We start from the raw sequence: 22,235 nt of genomic DNA on the forward strand, positions 1-22,235 counted from the left end.
AAAGAATTGCCGTTAATTTATGATAGTTTCATTAACAACATATTATCGGTGTACACTCTAAAAAAAGCCCGTGCGTCTACTTTCCCGCACAACACTCGGAGAGCCAATCACCGCAACTTACGGAGGCAGCTCAGCGAATGACGATGCCGAATCATATTTTTAGACCAAAAAACGCGGTCCGAGTTGTGACATTAAGCAATGCAAAAAGTCACGCTTGCATTGCTTAATGTCACAACTCAGACTGCGTTTTTTGGTCTAAGCATATGTTTCGGCATCATCATTCGCTGAGCTGCCTAAGTGAATTGCGGTGACTGGCTCTCCGAGTGTTGTGCGGGAAAGTAGACGCACGGGCGTTTTTTAGAGTGCAGTGATGTGATTGGCCTAAGCCGTTTTGGAGCACCTTTTGGAGCAGCCCAAACAGTGTTTTGGAGCAGCATAAGTGGCTTTTGGAGCAGCCAGAACAGTGTTTTGCAGCAGCATAAGTGGTTTTTGGAGCAACCAAAAGAGTGTTTTGGAGCAGTATAAGTGGCTTTTGGAGCAGCCAAAACAGTGTTTTAGAGCAGAAAAAGTGTTTTTTGGAGCAGATATTCTTCGAAAAATAAAGAAAAAATATTCGTTTTAAGTGCTGGACAAAGGAAGGGCACTTTGCTCGACGCAATAAACAAATTATGGTCGAGTTAGACCACCTGGGAGTCTTTCCACATGTAACTGAAATGCCAATGACATGACACATTTTGCAATGCTTCAGTTAAATGGTACATATATATGTACCCGCTAGAGATAAATAAAAACCAAACTGCACATATAAAATTTATTTGAAAATGACCAGCTCAGTAGTAAATATCGCACCATTAGGTTTACTAGGTATATGATATAATAAATGAAAGCAGCCTCCAAATCATGAAACACGTAACTACTGCAGTGCAATGCGAAATCGTATACACAAGACAAAGGTGCATTACGACTAGCGGGTACTCTTCTTTTTGCTTTTCTAAACTTTCTGCAAGGCTGCTGCAAGCCTCGCTTTGCCTTCGGCTAGTAATGAATGTCCACTTTCAATTTCTCCAAAGAATTATTAAGACGTCCCACAAGCGTACAGTGATGTAGGCGTGGCCGAGCAATTCCGAAAAATCGCTTGCCACCTTTTTACTGTTTCTCGACGTGCAAGATTTTCGTCAAAAGTAAGCAAATGCCAACGTAAAAAAAAAATGGATTGCCAACGATCGGCTCGTGCCCCTGTCGTGCAATCATGTTCGCATGCACATGAGAGAAACTTCGGCAGGCTTGCAGTTGCACGTGCTTAGTTGCGCGAGCGGAGACAACGGCTGTTCAATCGAAACCGAAACCACACCACTCCGCTCAGAGTGGTGTGGTTTCGGTTCCCGACAGTGTATACAAAATGTAACTGTCCAGCATACGACTAAAACAGTCCAGCGGCACGTGCTTGCCAGGCCGGCAGGGGAGGTACAACCTAAACACACAGAAAAAAGAACCTGAGCATAACGATGGAGGACATCGCGAGTCAAGTTCGAAACGTTCTTGGAGCGCTTTGTGAAACGACTGAACGCGAGACAAACAAGCGCGCTGCGCGGGTTCAGCGTGCAGACATTGCCTTCTTTGCTTAACTCACTCCTCTTCAACGTTCTTTCGCGGCAGATTTTTCGCGTACGTTTCACGTTTCAGAAAGCCCATCGAGAGAAACCTAGGTAGTGAATACTTCGACACAGAAGTCTTTGAGTTAAAGAGTATGGCGCACCGTGAATTCACGAGGGCGCCCATCAAACCATTCGGCCAATCTTGGCCGCGACACGATCACATGGTCGTGTTGCCGCGGGGTCGATCGGGATCTCGAATTCGGCTCCCGACGCGCCGCTTTCTCTCCTAGCCACTGGAGGGCGCTGCAGGCGCCCCCGTGGCAGGCGAGGAGAAACCTCCTCGCCCATCGACATATATACTCGGTGGGGCAGGGGGCGAGAGGCCTCTAAGAACTTCGGACGAGACCGAGACGCAGGCACTGGCAGGCAAGTGGGTGGCGACCGGATCTAGGATATCGCGGGACGCGAGGCCTAAGGGCATCCTTTGTGTTTAGCTTTAGCCTTAACGTGCATTTGTAAATAATTGTGTAATGTAGCTTGTATTTGTAGTTTAGATTGAGTGTTTTGTAGTGTTGTGTTTTATTGTACCAATAAACTGGGAGCGGAATCCCGCTCCCGTGAAAGAACCAGGCTGGACTCGGGTTGTTGACGGACCACGTGGGAAACGGCGAATCGGCGGCGGTACGCGAATTCCCACAAATGGCGCCCAACGTGGGGCAGGCGAGCCGTAATTACGGTCGCAACGTCCGTCGACGACACCACGTGAAAGTTCACGCGGGGCGGTCCCCCTGGTTGGCGGGTCTATACCGCGGCACTGTGAAGGTGGAAAGGGCACGTCCAAACAAGTGTTCGGGATGGCCGCGGGTAATTTCGCGCTAACAGATTTAATGTTTCTGGCGGACGTCGCGACGACACAAGCGGAAAAAGAGCGACGGCTCTCGCGATTGACGGAGGGGAACGCCGCGGAGATGACCGTAGTGCCGGAAACGCCGACGGTATCACCAGCGGTGTCTATGCCGCAAAGCACGGAGATGTCCCGTGAGTCCGCGGCGTTGGTTGCGGCGTTCGCTCAGGCCTTACAGAGCATGCAGGGGCAAACGCCGCTGCCAAGAACCCTCATCCGCATTCCGGTGCCGGAGTACAGCGGACACAGCGATCGAGCTCTGAGCGCGACCGACTTCTTGCTGGAAATCCAGCGATATCGGAAGGCTACCGGCCTGACAGAGAAGGAGACGCTAGGCAGAGTTCTGCCGGTGGCTCTTGTGGGCCCAGCAGCCAGGTGGCATCGCCTTGTGGGCGAGTCAGCCGGAACACTCGACGAGTTCACGGCCCTCTTCCGACAAGAGTTCTTGCCGGCAGACTACCTGCCAAGAATGCGCAGGGAACTGGAGGAAAGAACGCAGGCTCCCGCTGAGCCCTTCGGAGAGTACTTGCGGGCAATGCAGGAACTCCTGCAGATCGCCGATCCGAATGCTACGAACCAGGAGCAGGTCGAGCGGGTGGTGAGGCAGGCGCATCCCACCTTCTCGCGGTATCTGCGTGGGCGCCCATTCGGAAGTCTGAGTGAGCTCGCACAGGAGGCGCGCAGGGTTCAGGCCGACATACTGGCGGAGCGCAGGTACCACCTTCCCCCAGCACCAATCGACACGCTCGAACCCCGATGCGCGTGGCAGGGGCCGGTGCCACGTGGGTATCGACGGGGGGAGGCCGCAATGGCGGGGGCCAGCGGGGAGCCGAGCGGGAATCCCTGGGAGCTCTCGGATGACGCCTTGGAGCCAGGATCGCGCCGAGGAGGGAGCGCGGCCGTCCACGCGACGGAATTCCGTCCGACCGGCGCACCACGGATCGCCGCAGCCCAGGAGCAGTCTGCCGCCGACCCGCTGCCACAAAGGGGTGAGCGCATCAGACGTCCCACTGGGGAGAATCCTATCCCAGGTTGGCGAGGCCGCTGCTTTCGGTGCCACGAAATCGGGCACTATAGGCGCGACTGCACAAGGGAGATTCCGGGAAACTGAGGAGGCCGCCGATAAAGTTATCGGCGGCGAAACCGACCAACGAGCGGGTCCCCGACACCCCTTCGACCGTGTGCGTGCCGACGGCGTATCGAGTCGGAGCAGCGACAAGCACCGCGGCCCCATTTATTTCCCTGACGGTGGCGGGAAAGGAGTTCGCAGCTCTTCTGGATAGCGGGGCTAGTGCGTCGCTAATTGGGGACGAGGTCCTCAGGCATCTCCAACAGAAGTCCGTTCGGGTGAGGCATGGGGAGACCACTTTCCAGTTGGCTTGTGGGTCGACGACTTCGAGGGGAGCAGTGCGTCTCGTGGTACGTTGGAATCAACGCGCGCAGAGACAGCGGTTCGTCCATTTGGCCGGGCTGACAGTGCCCATCATTCTGGGACGGGATTTCCTGGCCCACACTGGCATCATCATTGACGTGGCAAGTGGCGGGTACCGAGAGGGGGCACATGCGCCCCTTTCAAGTTTCCGAGAGCGCTCCATGGGGGCCATGGCGGCAGCGCTGGGAAAAGCGACAGAACAGGAAAGAACCGACCGCGACGACGCCATGCCCATGAGTCACCCAACTCCGAGCTCCGCCGAGCACTGCGACGAAATGGGCCACCCGTTGGCCAATGCCGATGGACTGTCCCGACCAGAGCGAGAGAGGTTGGCGGCTTTGCTGCACAACTTTGACGAAATGTTCACCGAACAGCCGGGCTGCACTAAGCAGGTGCAACATCGCATTGAAACTGGGGACGCACGCCCTTGGAAGTCCAATCCGCGTCCTGTGAGCCTGGCGAAGCGAAACGCGATAGATGCCGCAGTCGATGAGCTCCTGAAGTCGGGAATCATTCGCCGGTCATCTGGACCCTGGGGATTCCCGGTGGTTTTGGTGCCCAAGAAGAACGGAACATCGAGACTCTGCGTCGATTATCGGCGCTTGAACGCGGTGACCGTAAAAGATGCGTATCCATTTCCGAGCATCGAAGAAATCATCTCGAATCTGGGGAAGGCGAAGTATTTCACTACCCTCGACGCAAGCAAAGGCTACCTCCAAGTGGAGATGAGCCCGGGCGACGAAAGCAAAACTGCATTCGTGTGTCACCGAGGCTTGTTCGAGTTCACTCGGATGCCGTTCGGATTAACAGGTGCACCGATGACATTTCAGCGGTTGATCGACGGGGTGCTCGGAGATGCCAAGTGGCAGCACGCGCTCGCGTACCTGGACGACATCATTGTGTACTCGGAAACTTTCGAGGACCACCTTCGTCACCTTGAGGACGTGTTGCGCAAACTACGGATCGCCGGCCTCACACTAAACCCGACTAAAGCCCAAATTGGAGCTTCTGAGATCAGCTTGTTGGGTTTCCGGATCGAGAGAGGAAAAGTTTCCCCTGACGCGGACAAGTTGCGGGCGATCTTGGAGTTCCCAGTCCCTACCGATGTCGGGGGAGTGCGCCGTTTTCTCGGCATGATAGGATACTACCGAGCCTACATCCCGAACTGCGCAGCCATGCAGGCACCCCTCACGCAATTGCTGAGGAAAGCGGCTCCCTGGAGCTGGGAGGCGCCGCAGGAGGAGGCGTTCCTCCAGCTGACCGAGGCCTTGGCGCGTACAGCATCCCTCAAACTGCCAGACCTGAATAGGCCCTTCACGATCCAGACGGACGCCAGCGACCAAGGACTCGGCGCGGTGCTCTTGCAGGAGACAGGGGGAGAGATCCGCCCGGTGGCATTTGCCAGCCGGGCGCTGACCCCGGCAGAGAAGAACTACACGGTGAGTGAGCGCGAATGCCTCGCCATCATTTTTGCTCTTAAGAAGTTCGATCATTATGTCGAGGGGACGGAATTCACGATCGAGACGGACCATATGGCCCTCGCGTGGCTCTCCCGAATCAAGGAACCCGCCGGAAGACTGGCGCGCTGGGCCTTGACACTGCAGAAGTACGAGTACCGAATTCGGTACCGGAAGGGCACGACAAATGTGGTGGCCGACGCGCTCTCCCGCGCGCCCGTGGATCCCCCACCGCGCGAGGCAGCAGGCTACGGAGGCGGGGCCATCCCCCAGGAGACGGGAAATCCCGCCTCGCGCTCCGCCCCCTACTGTGGCGGCGTCGCGCAGCTGGCTGAGGCGATTACCTCACTGGGACCGGCGTTCAACCGAACGGAACTGTACGAAGCACAGCAGAGCGATTCGTTTTGTCGCGCTATCTTCGACCGGCTCAGGCAAGAGATGGATCCTGACCAGACGGGCGAAAAGACGCTCCGGCACTCCGGAACACCGAGAGGGCCAAGGGCCATCGCCCAGGAGTCAGACATCGAAGCAGGTGAGCTGGAATCTTACCTGATCGATGGGGACGGCGTCCTGCTGCGCTACTTCCCGGAAGAGAGCGATTCAAGTGAGTCGTTCAAGACCGTGATTCCCCGCGATCTCAGAGTGGCAGCGCTGCGTCACTACCACGATGCGGACGGTCACGGCAGTGCACCGAAGTCGTGGCATAAGCTGCGCCGTTTTGCTACCTGGCCGGGCATGAAGGGGCAGCTGTGCCGTTATGTCCGTAGCTGCGCAGTGTGCCAAGAGCGCAAGCCCAGGGGCGGCAGACCACCCGGCCTGCTCGAGCCCATCGTGAGTACGCGGCCATGGGAGATCGCGGCCTGCGACTTGATGGGACCCCTGCCGCGGTCAAGCGGAGGCTATCAACATGTGTTGGTAGTCACTTGCCACTTCACCGGATTCGTCGAGATGTTTCCAATGCGGAAGGTGACAGCCAAGGGAGTCCTGAGCAGGCTGTCCGAGGTCTGGTGTCGCTACGGGTTCCCCGAGAGACTGGTGAGTGACAACGCCTCGATATTTTGCTCGAAAGTCTTCGCGGCAACCTGCCAGGCCCTCGGGATTAAGCATTGTAAGACTTCGTGTTACCATCCCCAAGCAAATGTGACCGAGCGGCGGAACCGCGACATCAAGCCGCTGCTCGGGGCGTATGCTCGAAAGCAGCGGGACTGGGATCTGCATTTGGATTCGATTTCGTTTGCATTGCGGTCCAACCTCAACCGCAGCACTGGGTTCACGCCTGCGCTTTTAAACTTCGGCAGAGAACTCTCTACGCCGACCGATGCGGTTCTTCGCCCGCGACAGAGCGCGGCCAGAGCGGTGCCCTCGTACGAGGATTTCGCGACGCGCACAAGAGAGCGACTGTCGCGGGCGCTGGACGCCGCCCGCGGAAACAGGGCTCGCGCGCGGGCGGAGCAGAAGAACACCTATGACAAAGCGCACCGCGATGCGCAGTTCGAGGTGGGCGACACCGTTTTGCGGCGAAGTCACGTGCAGAGCGATGCGAGTAAGTTCTTCTCGGCGGCGTTGGCCCCCAAGTGGGTTGGCCCCTTTGTCATCGATTCCAAGAAGTCTCGACTGACATACACGCTGAGGGACCAGAATTCTGATCTCGTCCGCGGGACAGTTCACATCGGCGAACTGAAACCCTTTTTCCCCAGGGAAGGGGATGAGCCGGTCAAGCGGCCGCAAAGGGGCATTCGCGGGCGCCAACGATCTCAGGAGTTCCTGGGACCACCGCGGCACAGCTACAACACGCGTAGCCGGAGGCAACCCGATGGGATCGGAACCTCGTAGAGTGCGTGGCCCGGGAAAGGGAGGAAGAGGGGGGACGATCCGAAATCGGCGTTCCGTAACCCGCGAAAGGGAAGAAGAGGGGGAGCGATCCGAAATCGGCGTTCCCGGCATTTTTTTTATTGTTTTTCTTTGTGGGTGGGGGGAGGGTGCCTCGGAACCCTCAGTGTTTGGTTTTCTTGTTTTTGCTTTGAATGTTTTTTTTTTTTTGTTTCTTGTTGTTTTGTGTGCGGCGTTGCTGTTGGTGTTGGGGTACTGCTCCCTCGCTGGGCGCACGCCTTGGACTTTTCCCATCTTGTGCGTCATCGCCCCTGCGGCTGCTGCTTCGAGACGCAACTTGGTGTGCACCGAACGGTCCTCTCTGGGAGGGATGAAAGGAGGAGTCGCCGTTTGGACAAACACCAGCTTGGGCTGAGCTCCTCGTCTTCTGGCAGCGTATTCCCCGGCAGGAACCACAGCTCGGGGAGCCTTGTGGGATGTCCGCGACGCCACGCAGGACGCCGGGGTGCAGTTCTCAGTGACACTGGACTTCCAGCCCCGCATCGTTCCGGGAGGGCGGTCGCAGCTGGGTCGCAACCACAGTCCCTCTCCGGTGCATCACTCTGTGGAGGGGCCAGTCTCATGGTGGCCGCGCACCCCAGGTCTCGGGCGAACTGATGGACCTCAGTGAGGACGACCCATGGGACCAGCGGTGTGTGTGTGCGTGTGGGGGGTCTCCAGGCCAAACCAAGCGACGGTGTTCCCAGCAGCCTAGCCGTACGTCTGAATTCCGGCGTACTTCGATTTTTAGGAGAGGGGAGTATGGCGCACCGTGAATTCACGAGGGCGCCCATCAAACCATTCGGCCAATCTTGGCCGCGACACGATCACATGGTCGTGTTGCCGCGGGGTCGATCGGGATCTCGAATTCGGCTCCCGACGCGCCGCTTTCTCTCCTAGCCACTGGAGGGCGCTGCAGGCGCCCCCGTGGCAGGCGAGGAGAAACCTCCTCGCCCATCGACATATATACTCGGTGGGGCAGGGGGCGAGAGGCCTCTAAGAACTTCGGACGAGACCGAGACGCAGGCACTGGCAGGCAAGTGGGTGGCGACCGGATCTAGGATATCGCGGGACGCGAGGCCTAAGGGCATCCTTTGTGTTTAGCTTTAGCCTTAACGTGCATTTGTAAATAATTGTGTAATGTAGCTTGTATTTGTAGTTTAGATTGAGTGTTTTGTAGTGTTGTGTTTTATTGTACCAATAAACTGGGAGCGGAATCCCGCTCCCGTGAAAGAACCAGGCTGGACTCGGGTTGTTGACGGACCACGTGGGAAACGGCGAATCGGCGGCGGTACGCGAATTCCCACAAGAGGGATTTCTGTAGTACTAGTAGCGTATGATTTATACAAGAACAATAATGTTGAACATGCGGCGGTCCTTACGTTTCAGTTTAGAAAGCGCTATATTGGCAGCGACGTGGGGACAGCAACACCCGACGTCGCGTGACGACGGTGACTGGTAGGCAGGGACCAAATCTGGTTTTCCCACGGCCGTTGCGTTTAGGAGCGAGTGCTTCAGCTCACAAAGTAACTCCTACCACGCAAAAACGCGGCTTCGTTTCACAGCATAACGGCATGGCTGGTACCCGGCACGCTAGCGCCGGAGCGCCCGCACACACCCGCGTCTATCGTTGAAGCATTTTTAAAAAGACGCGAGACGAGACCCACGAGACGACGAGAGTGCGAAACGCAAGACGGCGGGAAAACTATGCAAGACCGGATGGATCATTGATGCAGGTTACTTTAGTTTCGGTTTTGAAAGACGACCGAAGTCGGTCCTTTGGCGCAGGCTTGGCGCAGATTACCCATATTTTGGCAAAATGTAGCAGGATGTAGCAGGGTTAGCCCCTTGGCGCAGTTTGGCGCAATTGGCACAGCAATCACATCACTGAGAGTGTAAGTCTGCCAAATTAGAGCAAATACATCCTGATTTATTTCGTTAATGTATTTTTCGGACTATCGAGCACTATAACATGTCGAAAAGTAGAAATTTTAGGCTGTGCGAACTATCTACGCGTGCGGACTATACAGGAATTTTGTTTTTTCAATATCGTTGATTATGACGAGACGAGACGGATTTTGTGAATAAAAGAGTATGTTAATGAGGATTTATGTCTATTATAGGCTTCTTTGTGAGCTAAGAGAGCAGACATATGTCAAGGGGTGCCAGGAGATTTCCGTGGCAACTAAGCACCAGTTGCGGAGTATGCACTGGGTGCGGAGTATAGTCTGGAAAATATGGTAGTTAAAAAAAAGTTATATTTTATTTCTCTTTCCCGTTCTGACGTTCTTGAATAGGCGAGCACTTTTTCTCATTTTTCTTTCTTCCTTTCACGTTCCGATTTGCTTTACGTAACTTTACCTAACGTCCCCCCGAATCGGCGAACGTTGCGGGTTTGATTCTCGCTCCTGGCCCAATTTTTCGCCAGCTCTCTTTCCCTTTCCCTAACATTAATGCAATAAATTCAATAATCGCTTTCTCCCCTCTTCGTTCACAATATTACTACGGCTGCACTTGTCAATCTTCACTCATTAGCATCATAAAAATATGCAGGTTTTCTTCTTTTTTTTTTTTAAGTTCTACAGATTTGTTTAAAAAAAGCCGTGAAAGTTAGACTTATGCGGCTGGTGGAAGTGAGTTATACGGCCAGGGGGACATTATGTGGGTGGCTAATCTTTGCGATAAGTCGACTACTTAATTAAAATTCGTTAATTAACTGTTAATTAGTGAAAATAGACATATGGTTCCAATTAGAAACTTGCTCAGCGTCATCGAAAACCAGTACAAAAATCTTCTGGCGACATGACTCCGACAAATCGTTCGGCGCTCCGCTTCCGGCCGTTTTTATTTGCCGGGGGCACACCGTGGCCAGGGGAAAAGTGACCCTTGTCAAATCTCTCCTTCGCTTCCTCCACGGCGGCTTTGATCTGCTCATAACGTGGGTCCGGAGAGCCACTCACACGCTCTGTTGGCTGTCGGTCAATCGCTCAAGGCCTCCGCCGTTTTTCAAGTCCCGAAAACGGGAAAGGGAATGACACGAAGGTGTCGATCCTAGGGAGCCTTTATGTGCGCTTTGCGCCGACAAACCAGGAGCCATGCACCCTTCGACGCAGTCATCTCCCAAATCCACCCGAAGCCGGACCTCTTTGGCCTTCTAGCCGAGGCGACGGCGGTAGCGAGGCCAGCGAGCCGCGGGAGAACACCAGACGCAGGTGGCGTGTGACGTCCAATCCGACGAGCACCGAAGTCAAAGAAAAGTGGACGAGACGAGAGAAAAGTCGCGTTGTTGGCTTGGCCACAAAAACCGTCTGGCGATATGACTCCTGCGATTTTGACGATTTTTGCAGGAGCCGTATCGCCAGACGATTTTTGTAGTGTCCTGTTTGTATACACCGCTTGAGACGACGAGGGTGGGCGCGAGCATCGGCTGCGCACAGACGTCCGTGAACGAGCAGTTCGCCAGTTTTCCAATCGAAACAGCTGCTCGCGGTAACGAAGAAAACAGACCGTGTCGTCTACGGTGAGCAGGAATCCAAAAGAAAAACTCGGTGAAAAAAAAAAAAAAAAACTCGCACATTTGATTGAACCTTCAGTTAAATTTTTATGAAAGGTGGTCGTTATCATTTTAGAGTAGTCCAACCAATAAAGCTGGAGGCGCCTCCCACGCAACCACATTTCAAAGCAGGGCGCTCTGCCGCAGCCCTCGCTTTCATGTCGACCGTTTTAGCGCAACTGTTGCCCTAGTTCATTTGAACGTACCAAAGATGGAGGAAAACATTTTTTTTTTTTTTTTCAATTCGAAGAGTTTGTAGCTGAAAGCGTACGTCTTAAATAAACGGTGAAATGTGAAGATCTGGCAACGCCAGAGTCGGCTACTGCGTGAAAGAAAATCCAATATATGAATCTAACTACTCAATCTGAAGTCCACTACACTGGTTATATTTACCACATCTATCACTCAATTACAGTGGAAAATCTTTATTTTATTTTCACCGTGCCAACATCTATGAGGTATACTGGAAAAATAAAGCTTTTCCATCTGCTAGTACCGCATGTATGTACCCAAACATTTATCTTCAGTTGAGTGAACGCTCGGTTCGCAGATTTGAATGCGCGCTTTTCTCCGCATGCGTCAAAACGTCGGTGAGCTTTTCACCGCATTCGACTGTTTTGCGGTGAACGTTTTTCCAGCGAGCTTTTCTGCGCCACACAGTGCGGACAAAGGCAAAGGCGCGCGAAGCTCAGTAAAACGCTATGGCGCTAAAACGCTATGCAGTGTAAACCTACTGATAGTAAAAATTAATAGACCGGACCAGATTTTAGAATGAGTGGTTGTGACACTTCTATAATGCAAACACTTACAGTAAATGAATCATTTCACCCCTATCCTTTACGTCAAAAAAAAAAAAAAAAAAAAAGTTGACGGTGACGCAAACGGGGCTAGATTGCAATACATAGACAAACCAACGAACGACAGATACTTGTCCCAGATCTGTCGTCTGAAGACAAAAAAAAAAAAAAAAGGAACTTGCGCGAAAGAAAGAATCGAGACTACTATCGATACTATACCGGATAGCCATAACGAATAGTTTCTTTCGTATCTTCTAGTCGATAACACGCGTGTTATCAATGTGTTATCCCTGTGCTACATGCTGCATGCGACCCGACTCCCAAAGTAACGACTTGAACGATCCTTTCCTAAGTAATCGAGGAATTCCGGACGTGATCCTAGAGACTCGACGTCGCATCTTGTATACGCGCATACAATGAAGACAATGCCATTCTCGAGCAGAAGGTTCCCTATTGTCATTTGCCGAATAAAAAGTCCAGACGACGTCTGCCTGCCGGGTCATGCATGCGTGCTGTCAACGTGCCCAAAAGAATTTAGTGACACGTAGGGAATTGTATCACCCACATACAACCAACAACGAAATAGCGATCGCGGTGGACTCCCAAACGAAGGGTAATAAAGCGAAAGCATTGCTTCTGAAAGTAACCCAATGAAACGGTCGATTGCTCTATGGAAAAAGTAGTCCAAAAGTATCATAAATGCAGACAATGGAGACGAGAAGTTCTATACGTTTTGAGATGCTGCACAGCGCACTCAAAGCGCTCAGCTATGCTTTATAAGTATGAGTTATCACTAAGGTTCTGTGTTTTGAAATAAATCCGAAAAAGCAATTAAAAAAAAAAAAATCGTCAATAAATTCTTTTTTTAGGAGACCTATCTCACCAGCCAGTTTCGCTACGCCACCACAACAGCGATCCATCGAGGGAACTTTCGTCTTTCTGCACGTGCGACAATCCAGCAGAGGGTACGCGAGCGGGGCACAAAACAACGAATTTCGCGATCACCATATATATACATATACATATAAAAAAATCAATAAAAAAACGGCATTTTACAATTAATTTTTCAGAGCACGGGGCCTTTCTTACAAATCTCGCACTATTGTCAAAATGGGGTTTGCCCCTCCTCCAGTCCAACTCCGGTCAGTACAACGGGTCATTGTACTTCTGGGTCACGACAAAAGCCACTGCTTCGGTTTCCAGTTTGAAATACTCCGTGGCACTGATAGGAAGGAGGGCTGTGTTTTTATAACAGCGAAAGCAACGAACCCGTCGAGTTTTTAAGTGGGGGTGGGGCATCTGAATTGCTTGCATATGACCCCCTTCACCACACCGCGCGGCAGCGGGGTGCAGTGGTGGATGGAAGGAAAACGAGCTTCCCAGTGACTACGTCCAGGAGCTACTTTTAAAGCAGCGACGTTTACTGAACCAACTCTTGTTTGTAAGCGTTGTCGTGGGACAGTTATCACTGCCGACGGCAAAAGGGTATCAACGCCAAATCCAGCTGAAGGAATAATATCACTAGATACAGGTGAGTTCTTATGAACATAAGGTACGTTTGTGTCAGGATATTACCTTTATTTCTATTTTGAACTTCGGAAAATTGGTAACACACCGAATGTCGAAAGGTAGGAAATCTGACTTAAATGAACTCCGTTAAACCCTAAATTCCTGAAAAAGAAAAAAAAAAAAAAAAAAAAAAAAAACTCCACATTTTTTTTGTTTAATTACAGAAAAAAATTAACCCGGAAGACACCGAACCCTACTTACGACCGATACGTTGGCAGGATATGGCATTAATCCTATCATACGACTATTTCTGCAGCAGTGAAGTCAAAGATATATGGGCACCCGTTCGGCCGTGTACCCAGAGATACGAGGGAGAACTCCCTCCCTTTGCTTCCCGGGATACGCGTCACGTGGTACCAACGTCCCGCCTTTGAACGGCGCCGCGTTGACATCCCAGGGGGATGGGGGTAGCTTTAGGACGGGCTGCACAAACACTCCCCTCCCCGCCTTGGCGTGGGAGGGCAGTGCTCTTCGTAATTGGCGGTATTTTGTTCGCGTGTCTGGCAACTTCACAGATTTTTGTCAGTGGAATATCGGCAATGGCATCGGGATCGCCTAACTTGTGGCTCGCGCTGTTGCGAGGCACCCGAAGGAATCTTCGATATTCATCAATGCCGTCCTCAAGCCGCTACTCAGCGTAGAGGTCCCGGGTTCGATACCCGGACCAGGCGGATATTTTCGGTCGCGCTCCAGTCACATAGCTGTGTCTGGAGATTTTTGTTTGACCTTTGTCCCTTTTGTTTGTCCTTTGTCCCACTTGTTCCCTTTCTCCAGGCATTATTTTCTTCACTCATACAACTAGTCTTCGATTCCACGTCATTTCTGTTTCATCCACACTGAAAAAAAAGCCCGTGCGTCTACTTTCCCGCACAACACTCGGAGAGCCAATCACCGCAACTTGCGGAGGCAGCTCAGAGAATGACGATGCCCCGAAACATCTGTTTAGACCAAAAGACGCACTCTGAGGTGTGACATTAAGCAATGCAGAACGTCACGCCTCCATTGCTTAATGTCACAACTCAGACTGCGTTTTTTTTTGTTTTTTTTTTTTTGTCTAAACATATGTTTTGGCATCGTCATTCGCGAGCTGCCTCCGCAAGTTGCGGTAATTGGCTCTCCGAGTGTTGTGCGGGAAAGTAGACGCACGGCTTACTTTTTTTTTTTTTTTTGCACCCATTTAAAAGCTTTTTTTTTTTCTTCTTTTTAGCTTTTTACCAACTTTTTCCTGTTTAGCTTTCCTCCTCAACTCATAAATCCCGCATTCCACCAAACAGTTCAAGAAGACGAAAAGGGGGGAGGCCCCTCTTGCTCGGAATCTGGTTTGACTACCCGGACAGAGCCATTGTCCCCCTAGAAGATTGGCCCGTCGCTCAAAATTCAGACAAAGGTTGCTTTCCCCAACCCGTTCACCCCGAAGCGGACAGTGCTGTGGAAGCTACGTGCTCGTTGGGCCAGCCAGACTTGCCACGTGATAACGCTCCTTCGCGGATACCCACGCGCAGAAAATGAGGTCAGCTGATGAAAGGGAGGCGGCTGATTGGTCCAGCAAGCGCGTAGCTTCCATCACAATGTCAGCTTAGGGGTGAAGGGATTAAGTGAGGTCCGGTGCCGTGTGACGTGCGCTTGGACACGATGACGCGCTTTTGGGACCGCGGATGTATCACAGCGAAAAGGCAGAGAGCTTACGAAGGGAAGGAGGTACGAAATAGTCCGCTGTGTTTTCAAATTTTCGCTGAATATATAAGAAAAAAATACATATATAGTGAACGAAAAGGGGAGAAAGTGATTATTGAATTTATTGCATTAATTTTGCCAGCTCTCTTTACCTTTCCTTAACTTTAATGCAATAAATTCAAATTCAATAATCACCTTCTCCCACATGTTCACGGCTGCACTTGTCAATCTTGACTCATTCCTATATTATATATATATATATATATACTGTTTTTTTTTTCTTTAAAGGGATACTGAATCGAAACTTAAAATATACAGGAAACACCTAGAGATAAGTCAAATGGAATCAGATTAACCTGTAATTGATAATCGCATAGTCATATTTCAAGCGGATGGCTGTATTTTTCGTTCTAAATGCCTGGATTTCGGCGAGCGCTTCAAAATCAGCCGTCGAAGAGCGCGATGCATCTCGGGAGATCCGGTGCGGTCTTGACGTCATCATGCCTCGGAGGGTCAAGCGTACCGTAGTTACGAGTCTTACCACTTGGTGGCGTCAGCGTGTTAAGGCCCGTTCACACTCTTGCAACCGAGTACGACCGAGAGAGACCAAACCGGTTTTTAAGCCTCTTGCGATCTCTTAGGACCAGCTCCGCTCAGCGCATCCGGTCTCAAGAAGTCTTTCTCGGTCGTACTCGGTTGCAAGAGTGTGAACGCGCCTTAACAATCTCGCACAGTCGAAGTACCCGAGGGCTGTAGTAGCATACTGCGGAGCCGGCGGAGCGGCTTCGAGTGAAATGGTCGCCGACCAACGCGACGAGAGCGGTGGGTAAATGACATTAATAAGGACGAAGATGCCGCCACGCCGCTACATCACCAGGCCATGATGGCCGAGAAGCGATTCTGCCTAGAGTCGTATTTGTACGACCCGTCTGTCTTGTCTTCGTCGTCCGCAACAGGTAACAGCTTATTCACAAAACGATCTTACAGCAAAACCTAAGTGCCGTATTCACGAAGCGAAATTATCGCAAGTTTTTCGCACGATGAGATCCTACGACCACGCCTACGACAGCTACAAAGCTTTACGCACTTTTTATGATCAAATTTACAACGCCGGCTACATCGCTCGCTTACGTCGTCGCAACGACCAACGTGCATTTCTATGTGCTCTCTGTGCACGTCCCAACGAACGAAAAGAAGAAGAAAAAAAATAATTGAAACTGAACGCCGTGGCGGAGACGAACGCTAGAACCACGGATACCTGAAAAAGCTGCAACGACAAGGACCCACCGACCAAGCGACCACCACAGACGCTAGGCTTAGCAAAACACTTCGACTATCCGGGGCAAGACTATCTGCACACGATCGGCTGGCTTGATGAATGGAATACGCCCACGCGACCTCTGTGGACCCTCCTCGAATGAATAGTTTGAACCCTGACCTCTAATTTGGGGTAAGAAGGCCAGTCTTTCCCCTCGTCGTACCTAGCGTGTTTTCAGATGCAGCGGTGACGAACGATCTCGTCGAGATGAGACACTCTCCTCGATTCAATCTCCTTTTTTTGTGTGTGTGTGTGGGTGTGTGTTATAGAGCTCAAATAAATGCCATATGAATTGCCTTCGCAACTTGGGTACGTACACTTTTTTTAAATGTCCATTTTATTTCGACATGATACGTTAGAGCAGTTTTTGGGAGCGACTCAATGCCGGCAGTCTTTCTCTGCCGAGCGTCTCGTCAGCATCGAGTTGCGATTGTCTAGAGGCCCAGCGGTTCATAAAATCGGTTGTTAAAGGACGTTCCCGAAGCGGTTACCAAGAACGCAATGCCAGTGCGGTTCTGCTCCCAGTGCGAACAGGTATTTACGTGGATCTTGCTGACACTCTTTTACTTCAAACGCATCTTCCTGGACGTTGGCTCCCTCCCGCATCCCCGAAAAGCGCTGCAGGGATTTGTTTACATGCGCGCCGCTTTGCAGAGCCGTACGGGCCGTCGCCTTTCAGCCACGACGGTAGTTGTGTCGACTTCTTAGCGATCGAGTTCGTTATCAGTTGCGGTCGACGAAGGCGGCTATCTCGTGATCAGGAAAGGTGGGCATGCGGGCCCGTTTAAACAGACATTTCGTAGCGTGAATATTGCATCGCACGTACACAATCTCCAAACCACCCCAAAGAAGCGTTGCCGGAAAGACCACCCGGTACTAAAACGAACGGTGGCCAACTCTGCTGTTGCTTTCTTCACCAAAGCGCCTTGGTACTACGTTCAGGCCTAAGTAATGCCTATGAGTGTCCGTACTTCCTGTTGTGGCGCTGCTCTTACGGGCATGTTGTCGTCACGACATTCCATCGAAGCTTCACAGACATCCACGAGGTGGTTTTTGGTTATCGTTTTATTCAGTTTAAAATTCGTTTTCTCGCGTTATCCTACGGAATATTGGTATCGGTGAAGTCCCATTTTAACCCTCCTTATGTTCAAGCAAAGAGATGGGGTCTAAAATTTGGTTTCCGTACCCCTTTAAAAGTGCGCATCGCCAAACAAATAAACAAATATACGGGATGGCTTCCGCAGACATCGCCACCGTGGCCGGTCTTTATTGCGTTTGACGCCGCCGCACTATATTCTAGTTTGTTTCACTTTGTGTGCGAGCGAAGCCGAAGCTAGAAGCATGTTGCGCCTTAACGATGTCTGCACTGTATACGAGGGCACGTGCTCGGCAGGGACGCTGAAAGGGATACTGAACCAAACATTTTAGTGTCCATAATATGTGGCGCACGGGTGAAAGCTACGTGCTTCTTAGACCAATACACCGGTCTCACCAAGTGTTTGGCGCATGCGTGACGCCGCCCTAACTTTAGTTCGCAGGAGGCAGACGGCAGTGCACGAAAGGGCTCGTGCCGTCTCATGCTCTATACACGCGCAGAGCTCCAGCGAGGTTGTCGCACGTGCAGAACCACTAAAGTTCCCTCGATGCGCGGCAGCGGTGCATGGCGTAGTCAAACTGGCTGGTGAGATCGGTCTATTGATCGCCTATTTTTTATGCCAGACCCCACTGAAGATGAAAAGCCTGCCTTCCTTCTCCTTTTCCTCGGAGTCCACATATTTCACTGTCATCTTAACCGGGAATGGAGGACTCTGACGTCAATTTCGTTGCGTGTGCTCGCGCACACCGGCGGCTGCTGGCCCGGGGAAAGATCGTGCGTCACTCATTATAAAAACTGAAAAGTTTGGTTCAGCATCCCTTGAAAGCCCGGAGATCGCTCTTGGAGCTTTTGCTACGCTGGCACTTAAAGACGCCATGAAACGATTTTTCTACTTTCGCTAAGTACTACTTAGATTCACTAAACGTTAATAACTGAACAAACTTGCCATAAGTTTCCTTTCTAGGCAATGGCAGTCGCCAAAAAAAAATCCGAGAAATGTGACCATCGTTCATCGCCTGAACTCGGAGCCAGAACAAGCGGTCACGTATCCTATGACAACAACGTTAATCATATCTACGCGCTGGGGTCGGCAAAGTAGAAAACCCGTGCTGAGCTCCAGGCATTGTTAGAGTTCGGCTATTCTCAGCACCGCAGTGGTTGGACACGAGCCACTAGTGTCCGCCGATCGGCATTGACATTTCCGAGCCGAAGTCGAGTGCTCACGCAGTTCTCGTGTCCAATTTCTGAGCCGCGCCCGAGCGCCGTCAGGTGGGTGATTTCTATCCATCACTTACGTCATCGAGCTTTGCGAAGGCAAGACTCGAAGAAGTAGTCCCCTTTTATCCTCGCAATTTCACCGCGACAAAGAAGCTTCTAAACCAGTGGCGATCTGTGCGAGTATACTTGCGCCAGACTAGGACCAGTACGCCCTTGCAAAGTAATAAACATTCCAACCCGATATCGTTTGCTGATCCCTTTAAAGCGAGAGTACAGACCGCCTACAGTGAGTAAACACACGCGTTGGTGGCACGTGGCCAGCGGTCTCAATAACAACGCGACGTGAAAGGCGCACAATCTACAGCCGCTCGGCATGTTAGCTCGAAAGGCGCTTTGTGTTCCTTTCACAGGCGTCGACCTCGGCGACACAGTCAAACTAAGAAAAAAATAAATCGACTTTGCGGGAAATTGTGTTGACGAGCTGGGAAAACCCTCCGACACCATCGAGCCTTTGGTTATTTCGGTAGACAAAAGATAAAGACAGCGGACAATGTACAGAAGACTACACTGGAGACCATCGACCTGCCAATGGGTAAATGATACCTTCCTCACAGTCAACTTCGAGCACTTTCTTGTTGTTGATATTTTTGCTTAGGCTTCTCAGTTGGGCGAGCTCGTTGCAACGAGGACCGACATTTTCCTGTTAATCTTTCGAGAAATTAGGCCGGTATCACGCGAGCTCGAATTGATTCGCAAGATTGCGGCTCAAGTGGGTCTCTGTTGCGCAAGTTGCGTAATCCTTTTTCCCGTAGCACCGTCCTGAACGTCGTGTGTAACATCCATCTTCAAAAGAACGACTCTCCCAGCCACGATGTTAAGATTGCACGGAGTTACAGATCGTCGAGTAAGGTCCCAAGTCACTTCTACCGTCCTGCTCTGCAGAATATCTTCAAGTTTGTTGGAATGTTGGAATAGAGCACCACAAATAAAAAAAAAAAAAAAGCGTATTACCATCTGTATGGAAGACGATTCAGATCACGCAGTCACACTTCTTCAAATACAAGCTACAAAGCAGGGGGCAAAAAGAATCCAGTAAACGGGGTTAGTGCCTCGACCTAGTCGCTGATTTTTCAGTGCCTTTTAGAGAAGAAAACCTAAAACACACGTGCGAAAAAAAAGAAAAAAGAAAACGACATGAAATTTGGGACATGCGAAATCCGGAACACACGAAAATCGGAAGATGCCGTTGATTTTAATCGTTTCTTTGATACCCTACAAAGTATCCAAAAACGTTTCCCCACTCACTTAACTTTTCTTTTCTTTTTTTTTCTTTTTTTATGAACCGCGCGCGACGTAATTATTTCTGTGCCGTAAATACCCGCGTTTTTCGAAAAGCGTGGAACGATGTTGGCATGTCCCGAATTTTGTGCGATTTTAGGTTGGCTTTCGGTCCTTGAGATCCAGCGGCCTTTGTTCCTCCGGCAAAGACCACCGATCTGCACTATAGACATCTGGACGGCACCTACAGTAAAAAAGTAATTTGTTGTACGAATGTTTTGGACAGCGGCCGTCTGACCTCTCCGGTGCAGATGAGGCATTTAGCCGGTGCCGCTCGACTGCTAGCCTGGTGGTATACCGTGTCTGGGGGGAACCGCGCACTCTAATGATATACTCGTGGCAAAAACGAGACCTCGAGCCCTTTCTCACTGCCCTTCGAAGCGCAAAGCGCATCACATTCCCGCCATAGCTCGGTCGCTCTCGGTCAGAGACGTCCGCAACTGACCGCTACGAAGATTCCGAGATACCGAGTTGGAAGACCGTCTGCGTGCTTGCCGAACAGGCCGCGCGCACCCGTCCTGCCCGGGGCGCCGAACAAGACGGACAAACGGACCATCCACTGGCGCGCCAATCGCCGCCGAGGAGCGCTTCCCGTCAAAACGGTGACTGAACTTTCTCCGCCGCTACTGCACCGGCAGCGCCGCCGTGGAGCTCGCAAGCGCGCGTTTCGGCGTGCCCAAAGCGCATGCCGTGCATCCGTCATTATACCCGCCGCGCAACGCGGCAGTCCTGTCTGCTTGCTTGCCTGCACGTTCTCTGGTCAAGGTCGCAAGGCACAATACATCGCCGCCCGGATCCGCCGACGAGCTCGGCTTTGGGCGCAGGTAGACGCGACGTCGTTGCGTTACCTGTACCATCCTTTTTGTTTTTCTTTTTGATCTCACGGTGTGTTTTTTTTTAGATCGGCCCTGCCGCAAATAGTTTTCCGCTCCGCAAATTAACGGCAAGCTCGTACATTTGCAAATATGAACTTTTTATTTTGTCTCGATATATTATATTTTCTTCTAAACAATTAAGCATCCCGTGATGTGTGTACCGTTAGTAAGCCCGGCCCAAGCAAGAGCACCGCGTCAGGTTGTCTGTATGAGGCAACGTGAGGGTGGTACGAACAACCGCACCGATTGGGTTTCACTTTCACGATAAGCAGTGCGAGTGTTCCAACCGGTTACTCTCACTGCTCACCGAAGGCCCAGAGGCCCCTTGCCGCGACGCGGCCGGTTCTGACAGCACGCGATCGAAAACCCCTTTGCGTCTCTCTCTCTCGCTTAGCACGCGACAGTCAAACCAAAAAATTAAAACCAAAATTAAAAAAAAAAAAAAGCATTACGCGCGCGCGCGCACACACACAGACACACACACTTTTTTGGATAGGTTTTCACGTATCACGAAAAGCAAGCGCCGCCCCAGGCAGTCGTGCTCGGAGCAGCGATAGGTCCGAACATGTCGACTTGGGACAGAGACGCGAGAGAAACTAATGCCAGGGTCCAAGTGAATTGAATCTCTTCAAATACACGAACCTACATCACGATGCTAACGATGCGGAAGATCAGAACCCCACTTACCGTTCTTTGGTGACGAAAGTAAAGTGGGTGGGCAGCGACGGCAGCTGATCGCACATGATGCGCCGCAGTTCGTCGGCACTGATGGTCACGTTCTCCAGGACCACGGCCCCGAGGACCATGGCCTGACACTTGGTCGGACACGAGACATCGGAGAAGTACTGGATCCCTACCACCGTCCGGATGTCGGGGAACTTTTCGCCGCTCATGCTTCTCCGGCTCGCCGTCGAGCTGTCACATGCCAGCCGCTCGCTGTGGTAGCTGCTCGTAACAGGAAGCCTGTCAGGGCGATGCATTCAACCCTGTGGACGTTCCGATTCAATCATTCGGCCACAAGACGCACGCAGCCCGTCTGCTGCGCCCACCGGCGACAAACAGCAAGCGACGCCGGAGGAGAGTCAGTGCGCCACGCGCGTCACCCGCCGCGCTCGCAGAAGCGGATCCGGCGGCCGCCATAGGAAACGTTGGCGCTGCGGGCGCCAACTTCCAAGGTTTCCGCCGAGCGCTCCGAGATGTCGAGAGGGTTCATTGCGCGCATTCCCTCACGTTTCCGTTCTGTTATTTTTTCTTTTTTTCTTCCTCGTTTATTTACGCACGCTCAATACACCAGAAGTTTTTTTTTTTTTTTTTTTTTTTTGTCGGGTGCTACAGTAAGTTGGAACCAAAATGCAACGCTGCTGCAACGGTGCTCATTTCCACTACGTGCACCAGCGTCGTTGTGGCGCAAGAGCGGCGTGAGTGCCACAAAACGTCCGCCTTGTCCCTCATTCTCTTTCACGCACACACACACCAGGGAACAAAGAACTCTGTTTCGCGCGTGGGGCAAGTTGGGGCGAACCATGCTTTCCCCACAGGC

General features: G+C 51.7%; 1 protein-coding gene across 7 annotated transcripts in view; it reads right to left on the reverse strand.

Annotated features, from left to right (window-relative positions):
• LOC8051511 overlaps nucleotides 1–21,809 on the reverse strand; it is a 105,217-nt gene extending 83,408 nt beyond the window's left edge. For 4 of the 7 annotated variants that reach the window (XM_029990328.4, XM_040498628.2, XM_040498627.2 and 1 more), the window contains exon 1: nucleotides 21,383–21,755. In XM_029990328.4, coding sequence (XP_029846188.2) covers nucleotides 21,383–21,675 — 293 coding nt within the window. In that variant the 5' untranslated portion in view covers nucleotides 21,676–21,755. Of the gene's footprint in view, nucleotides 1–21,382 lie in introns of all 7 variants that reach the window. The other 3 variants (XM_040498631.2, XM_040498632.2, XM_040498629.2) reach the window with 3 other exon arrangements.
• Between the last annotated feature and the right edge of the window lie 426 nt (nucleotides 21,810–22,235).

Source organism: Ixodes scapularis, unplaced genomic scaffold (assembly GCF_016920785.2).
Source record: "Ixodes scapularis isolate PalLabHiFi unplaced genomic scaffold, ASM1692078v2 PGA_scaffold9__187_contigs__length_104089568, whole genome shotgun sequence".
Lineage (NCBI taxonomy): Eukaryota > Metazoa > Arthropoda > Arachnida > Ixodida > Ixodidae > Ixodes > Ixodes scapularis.